Raw genomic sequence first — 8,238 nt, forward strand, 5'->3', positions numbered from 1 at the left:
TTTTTCTTTAAAATTATATAAAGAAGTTACTTAGCTATATTAAGAGTCTACCTTCTATGTTATCCATATATCACTACCTACTCTTTTTGATTCTTTGGGGTTGGTGTGGCATGAATCTTTTTTAAGATAGGTAAACCTACTTTGTAGTCAGTTGTTTTGATATAAGAAATAAATTTGAACGTTTCAAGCTTAACGTATCTGATTTGGGTTTTCTTTATTTGAAGTTTCCTACCACAATAACAAATTGGTTAAGAGGCAAGCTAAACTTTTCTTGGAGACTTGTTTACTGAAGTGTGAATTGCCATATAGTTTAAGTGGCCAATGTGTGTAAAGTTTCTGTTGTGGCTTTGGATGCTGCTTATTACACTCTTTGGATTTTTTAATCTTAACGTATCTGATTCGGGTTTTCTTTATTAGAAGTTTCAATAATAAATTGGTTAGGAGGCAAGTTAAACATTTCTTGGAGACTCGTTTACTGAAGTGTGAATTGCTATATAGTTTAAGTGGCCAATGGCTGTGAAGTTTCTGTTGCGGCTTTGGATGCTGCTTATTATACTCTCTCAAGAGTTTAGACAACGTTTTATTGAGTATTTAGATCTGACCATCCACAAGTAGATGGAAAGTGATAGACCATTTCATTTTTTGGTGCTACTCACTCTCTAACTGGGCCGAAGCATTCTTGCCTTAAATGAGATTACAAATTAAATGTTTGTGTTAAGTACATAGGACAGATGATCATTTATAGGTTAAAATTCAGTTGATTTCGGCCTAAACACGAACAAATTGACTATTTGTTTTTAATGGGGACTTTTATGGACATTCTAAAGTCTAGAGTCAAGTTAAAATGGATTTCAAGGTCGAATTTTCCCTCTTATGAATTAAGGATTGCTCTGAAGAACTAGAGTATTTTGCTTACATAATGAAATAGAAGCCTTCTAATGCTTGTGAGGTCAAAGATAAAACTGGGAAGCCTTCTAATGCTTGTGAGGTCAAAGATAGTTTATGGGACAATAAGGCTTGTCACAATTTTTTTTTTCTAAATCAATGTTTATTTATTATTTAATTTAATGATTACAGTTTATGGGACAATAGGGCTTGACACAATATTTTTTCTAAATCGATGTTTTAATTATTTAATTTATTGATGAGCTACAAGAAGCTGTTTCTAAAATGTTTTAGATCAATACTCTAATTGTGCAAAAGACAAATTCTCTCCTCCAATTCTTTTTTTTTTTTTTCTTTTTCATTTGTTTTCTTCACATCAAATGTGTGAATTATTTCTTAACTAGGCCATGAGAATCTTTTCTCTCCAAGGGATATCTATCCCTATTTAAATTTTTTTTTTTATACTCATAAGTAAAAACAAATTCATAGAAGCAATGTTTCTTCTTCCTCTTTAAAATACATTTCTTAATGTAGATTTATAGAGTTTATCTATTTGGAAGTTTTTAGGTTTGCTATTATAAAGATATGCATTCAAGTGAATGTTCCATTTGCTTGTCTGCTTGATGTTTTTTTTTTTCATCCAAGACTTCTTTTTCTCATTCAAGAGATTTTTTTTTTTTTTTGACAATCTTGAGTTATTTAGCCTTCATTTCTTTATTTGTTAAGATGTCCAAACAAACACACCATAGCAATCACTTATGTAAAAGAATTTCACAAGGGGCTAATACTTTTAGTTTCAATTTGCTTGTGATCTTGTACTTTTAGATTTTTTTTGGTTCCATTTAAAATTTGAAGTTTTACTAGCCCTTAATTTGCACCCATAAAGTATTTGTGATTTGTTACTTTTTCTAAAATGTTCCTTTCAAAATTAAAGTTCCATTTTTTCTTGGTTTTCTATTGAAGAAAACCATTATCTTGGTCGTGTTAGTGATTTCCATATCTATTACCTTGCAAAAGTGCTCAAGAGGATATAAGTTCTCTTCCAACCCTTAAGTGGATTGTTGGCATGTAAACAAGTCTCACAACATATTCACATAAAAGAACACCTTGTCCACCATGTAAATTTAGCCATTTTTCAAGTTTGCCAATGTAGAAGCAAAAATTGGTAGGGTATAGAGAGTATCACTAACTCCAATGTCAGTATTAAAGATTTCTAAAACGCTTGTTTGAGTTACGATTCTTACTTGAATCTCTTCATAAAGCCTATGGACAACCACTCTAAATTGCTTTGGAATACTAAGATACATCATTCTACATCATAAGTTATCTCAAAGGATTATATTGGAAGTTCTCTTAGAGTCAACAAGACAACAATAAGCTCTTTTTTTCATTTTTTTTAATGATGCCTCAAAATAATTCTATAATTTCGTTTTAGGTGTTTTGACCTTAAATCTACTTATCTTTTGATCTTTTTATTTTTTTTCTTGTGCCCGCTTGTTGATTTCATTCTTAACCCATGTCCAAATAAATTTGCAAACACAGAATTGATCATGATTGTTCTATAGTTGAAATAGTGTTAGCATTCCCACACTTAGAAATAGGTATCACTAGGTTGGCTGTCCAAGTGCTTGGAAACCATGTTGAGTGATGTTAAATATTTTTTGAATGTGAGGAGTGAGAATTTTCGTTGCCCATTTTAGATATTTTGAGTGTAGCTCAGCTATGTTACAAACCTTCCTTGCACCGAATGTAATTTGATTATTATATTAACTAAGAGGTGACACTAAACTTAGGTCCTTATTCTAGCACTTGCATTAGAAGTAGGTGCAACATAATTAACAATTATGCTGATTGTAATACATATGAAGTAATATGTATAAATCTAAACTTGGCCCTAAATATAAAGTATTTGACATGTTGATATTTATGTAATCTAATTATTTCTATAGAATAAATCAACATGCATATCTCAAATCCCATGTTGTAAAGATCTCTAGTAAACTGAATGTCTTATAAATTTCTGAATATTATTAGAAATAATTGTGATATCTATTTGTGAAGGTCCTCGCACATTGAAACTTTGTCTAAATTTAATGTAAAGTCACTCATTTTTCAATATTTTCATTCTTGTTGTCATTGTAACTTTATGTTTTATTTACATTTGACATGGAAAAGAGGTGTAAGTCTAAACATGAGTGTGCGAATAGCTCCTAGTTCAATGTTTTTTTTGTTTTTCTAGTCATTGTAACCTTTTTTGTTTAAGATTTTGCATGAAAAATAGTAAGTCGAAATATGGGGGTGTGGGATTGGTTCCCCATTAAATGTTCACTTTTCTAGTCATTGTAACTTTTTGTGTGTTCAACTTTGATATGAAAATGAGAAAGTCTAATTATAAATGTGTTGGATGGGTATCCCATTCAATGTTTGAGCCTTTTTGGTCATTGTAACCTTTTGTTTGGTTTAGATTTAGTATGGGAAAAAAATTCTTAACATTTGTGTGGGATTGGTTTCTAGTTCAATTTTATGTTTTTTCACTTTGAATCTTTTGTTTTGTTTAGATTTTGCATGGAAAAGAGAGTCTAGACATGACTCCATAGGATTAGTTCAATTTTATGTTTTTTCACTTTATCTAATGTTCACTTTTCTAGTTATTTAACTTCTTGTTTGTTTTGACCATGCATGAAAAATAGCAAGTCTAAATATGAATATGTGTGGTTTCTTCGATATTTTTATTTTTCTAGTCATTGTTTTCTTTAGATTTGGTATGCAAAAGAGTAAGTCTAACCATGAATTTTAGTTGTGAGAGTAAGTCTAACCATGAATTTTAGTTGTGAGCAAAATTAATTTTAACTAATATTTTGTTGCAGTTTGTCAACAATAGATGATTATAAATACACAAAATGATAACAATATAAATCTATTGTCACTGCTACATAATATTTCAATTCAAGATATGAATGTAAAAATATAAAAGTTCAAACAAGCAATCACTTCCAATTTTGTTAATTCTTCCTTTTTTTTTTGAATGGGAGAGTAAAAATTGAGATAGATATTATTGTTGCTTCCAAAGTATGAAGCTTTTGATCAGCAGGTCGAATCATGAGAAACTGGTAGCTTTTGGATTGAAGGATGAACAAGCAAGACCCTCGATCGTTGTTTGTGTTTAGGCTTTCCGAAATAGAATTACAATTCCCTGTGCTTAAATTGCTCTATTCTGCAGACGATACAATTATGATCTATGAGATCAGCAGTCACGTTGGTGGTGGGTGCAATAAGCCGGTTGGTGACGATGGCTGTGGCTATGCTACGCGTCTTTTGTTTTTGCATGATATCATCACACACTGCAATTGCAGCACGGGCCATGCCCATCAACCCACCAAAGTGGATGTCACATCCAAATGATCATATTTTTATGTCGGTGTGCATAACCAATTTTTTCACCCGTCTCATTAAAACGGGTGGCTACTATTGATCATTTTTTTTAATCTTTGTATGCATAACCAATCTTTTCACCTCTCACTCGAAGAAATAATAACCATAAGCATCTGATATACGGTTTAAAAACTTAGGATAAGCAAAATTAAATGGGTGCCTACTAATTTCCATTCCCTGTGGTTATATTCTTTTCAACATACTGAAAGTTCTCTGCAAAATAAATTTAGGCTAAAGACAAGCACAACAAACAATGGAATCCTGATCATGGTGTTTGGTAGTTGACAGCATTGTAGTATAATACTTGTTTTTATAAATTTCTTAAAACAATTAAGATTTCTTTAGGAGAGGTTGGTAGACTTCGATTGGATTTTAAACAGAGAGTAGCAAGCTTTGCTTATCCTTGACAATGGAGAATGACAAACAGATTCACATTGCCATGTTCCCATGGCTTGCCCACGGTCATATCTCTCCATACTTAGAGCTATCAAACAGACTTGTTCATGCCGGTCTTAAAGTTTCACTAATCTCAACTGGTCTCAACATTTCAAGAATAAGAGAAAGTGCAGACAAATTAGTGCAGCTGGTGGCGATACCTTTGCCGGCAATTGAAGGGCTGCCTGGCGAGATAGAGAACACTGCCGACCTCCCCTTGGATTTGATGCCTCTGTTCGAAAAAGCAATGGACGGATTGGAGAAGCCCTTCCAGCAAATCATCCGTCAAATTCGCCCAAATTGCGTGGTCTTCGATTTTTTCCAGTGGTGGACTCCAAGAGCAGTGGCTGCCGCCCAATTTGGAACACCCACCATATTTTTCCAGACCTGTGGGGCAGCCTTTTCCGGCTATTCAATCCATCCGGCCTGGCGCGGCCATGGCAAAGAAATCACAGCCCACGATCTCACAATACCCCCGCCAGATTACCCATCCTCTGTAATCTCATGGAAGCTGTTCGAAGCAGAGACCGTAATTGGGTGCTATAAGCCGCAGAATCCAGGGGGAATAAGCTTTCTGGAGCGGGGTCTCAAATGTTATGAAGATTGCACGGCAATGGCCATTAAAACGTGCGATGAGATAGAGGGGAGCTTTGTAGAGTATTTGCAGAAAAAAGTGGTGTGTAAGCGGGTTGTTCCAGTCGGCCCTCTGGTAGCCCTAATTGCCCAATCTAAAATTAGGGCATCTGCGTGTTTAGCTTGGCTGGAAAAGCAGGCACCTTGCTCGGTTGTTTATGTGGCTTTCGGAAGCCACAGTTTTCTGTCATCAGATCAGGTGAAAGAAATAGCATTAGGGTTGGAGAGCAGCTGCCTGTCGTTTCTTTGGGCCCTGCGCCTGCCTCATGGAAGGGCGATGAAGGATGTTCTGCCAGAGGGTTTCAAGGACCGCGTTGAGGGGCGAGGGTTTGTGACAGGAGATTGGGTAGCACAGAGGGAGATTTTATCCCATCCCTCCACAGGGGCGTTTCTCACTCACTGTGGGTGGAACTCTGTAATGGAGGGCTTGAGCTGTGGATTGCCTTTCATTGCATTGCCCATCATGTTGGATCAGGCCATCAATGCCCGCCTCCTCTGTGAGCACTTGCTAGTGGGTTTTGATGTGGGAAGAACAGAAGATGGGTCTCTCTGCAGAGAAGAAATCTGCAGAGCTGCAAGGATGGTGATGGACGAGGAACAGGGAAGGGATTTTAGACTCAATGCTCGTCAAATGGGAGAAGTGTTCAGGTTTAAAATTGTAGGGAGCGAGGAGGGGATTCCGTTACAAGAGTTGTATATCAACAACTTTATTGCCCTCCTGCTGCAGCTTACGGGTAACTCTCAGATTGCATCACCCTCTCAAACAACAGAGTGACTATACTGGTTAGAGATGGAAGAATGAAATGAACGAATGGATGAGTTTTAATGACGTTCAGCTGTTTAAGGGATCAAGAAACACATCTTAAGTTATATTTAGGTTTTTTTAAAAAAAACTTTTTAATTATGAATCATTATCAGGAAACTAGTAGTATTGTGAAGCCTTGCTTCTTCAAAAAGACACTGGTTTAGACAACCATTTTTCAAGTTGCTTTCATATTGATTATGGATATCTTGGTAGGCAGCACATTAAAAAATGAAGTGAGCCTGTTTATCATATGTATGGATATTTGTTAAGTGAAAGTGGTTTGGTGTATTGACTAGCACTTGAACAAGGAAGGGGGCACAATGAATGAAAGATTTAAAGATATTAATGGTGTTCACAAGATTAAAGACTAAATATTTTATGGGACATGAAAAAATATTCTTAATTTATCTTCATGTTCTTTTTTATGTGGGACTTCCTATTATTAATTTTGACAAGGAAGCTGGTGTTTGATTAATCTTTTATTTTTCAAATAGCTGGTGCATGTTATCAACCTCCAAGACTAGCTCTTTTTCATACTGAGTATGGAGACGCTCTTTTTCATATTGAGTATGGATATCTCCATAAAGTGAACATTTTATGATGAAATGCCATTCTATTTCTATGGCTCCCTTAGGTAACATTTAGGTTAAGCTATACATTCCATGATGAAGTGTCATTCGATTTTTATGTAGTGCCCCTCCCTTATTCATGTTGTCTTTTTGTACATCAAAGAAATATATTGATACTTTATGATGATTCGAAGGTATCATGTTTTGTACTAACCCTATTTCATGATTGTATTGGATATGATGATGGATCTATATTTGATCATTATTCATGATGGATTATATTGCTTATGAGATTTTGATGGCATTATGATTACACTAACCCTACTCTATGATTATGATGACTGAGTTGATGCTACGATGTTTGTGATTGTCTTCTAGTGTCTTCTCATTGCGAGCATGATATGATGTTGCGATTCTCTATCACTTGCTTGATCATTTATGATGAATATGTGTTTTGTATATATGTTGTATTGCGTTTAGTGATGGATGCAATATTGCAGGTACCAGACATCGACTCCACCTGATCTCACAAGTCTGAGCGTGTCTTTATCCCAATGACAAGTTGTTGGAGATGACATGTGTTTCCCTCTCATACTCTAGGTTTAAGTTGATACCCTTGTCAATTAGTGGCTTGGCTTGAGTTGTTGGTCTACGTCATGTGGTATGTTGTTCAACCTTATGTTAGGTTGACTTGAGAGTCTGCGATTATTTATTAATTAACAATTAATTGGTTTATATGGTTTATAAATATTAAATTAAATCAATGGATGACATTAATTTTTAATATTAAAGTGTGATTATTATTATTATTGGAGAATTATTATTCATTAATGTTTATTTTATGGATTTATATTTTATTGGTTATTTGGAATTGTGAAAATTAATTAATCAAATTACCGCATATAGCCATTGGTACATCCATTTATTTATTTATTATTTGTTTGATTATTTTATATGTATGTGGGGGATATTTGTAGTATTGAGTTTAAATTATATTGGCTAGAACATTTATATGTATCTGTACATTTAATTATTTGTTCATTGTTTATTTATTTAATTATTTTTGGCTCATCTATTTATTGGTTATTTATTATTTATTTATATTGGTTTTGATTTATTATTTGAGCTTTTGATTTAATGAATTATTATTTTATTATTTATTGTTTAATTACTAGATGGGTATTTATGTTTGTCTGTGCATTTATTTATTTATCTTCTTTATTATTTATTTATTTATTTATTGTTTTGATTATTTATTTATTAGCATTGTTGTTTTATTTATTTGTTATTATTTATGTACCTACCCCTTGTTATGATTGACCTTCTTGGGAGTTGTGATTGTGAGGATAATATTATTTATATTATTTGTGGTTTTTTATTTAATTGGAGCATTTATTTATATTGCTTTTGATTTATTTTATTAGGCTTTAATTTATTATTATTGTTTATTATATTATTATTATTATTACATTTTCTTGT

At 33.6% G+C, this 8,238-nt stretch overlaps 1 protein-coding gene across 1 annotated transcript; it reads left to right on the plus strand.

Annotated features, from left to right (window-relative positions):
• The first annotated feature begins 4,492 nt into the window (after nucleotides 1–4,492).
• On the plus strand, nucleotides 4,493–6,597 carry LOC131034030 (UDP-glucosyltransferase 29-like). The gene has a single exon (XM_059216827.1). It carries the CDS (start codon nucleotides 4,727–4,729, stop codon nucleotides 6,158–6,160), a length of 1,434 nt encoding a protein of 477 aa, XP_059072810.1. The 5' UTR covers nucleotides 4,493–4,726; the 3' UTR covers nucleotides 6,161–6,597.
• The last annotated feature ends 1,641 nt before the right edge of the window (nucleotides 6,598–8,238 follow it).

Source organism: Cryptomeria japonica, chromosome 2 (assembly GCF_030272615.1).
Source record: "Cryptomeria japonica chromosome 2, Sugi_1.0, whole genome shotgun sequence".
Taxonomy (NCBI): Eukaryota; Viridiplantae; Streptophyta; class Pinopsida; order Cupressales; family Cupressaceae; genus Cryptomeria; species Cryptomeria japonica.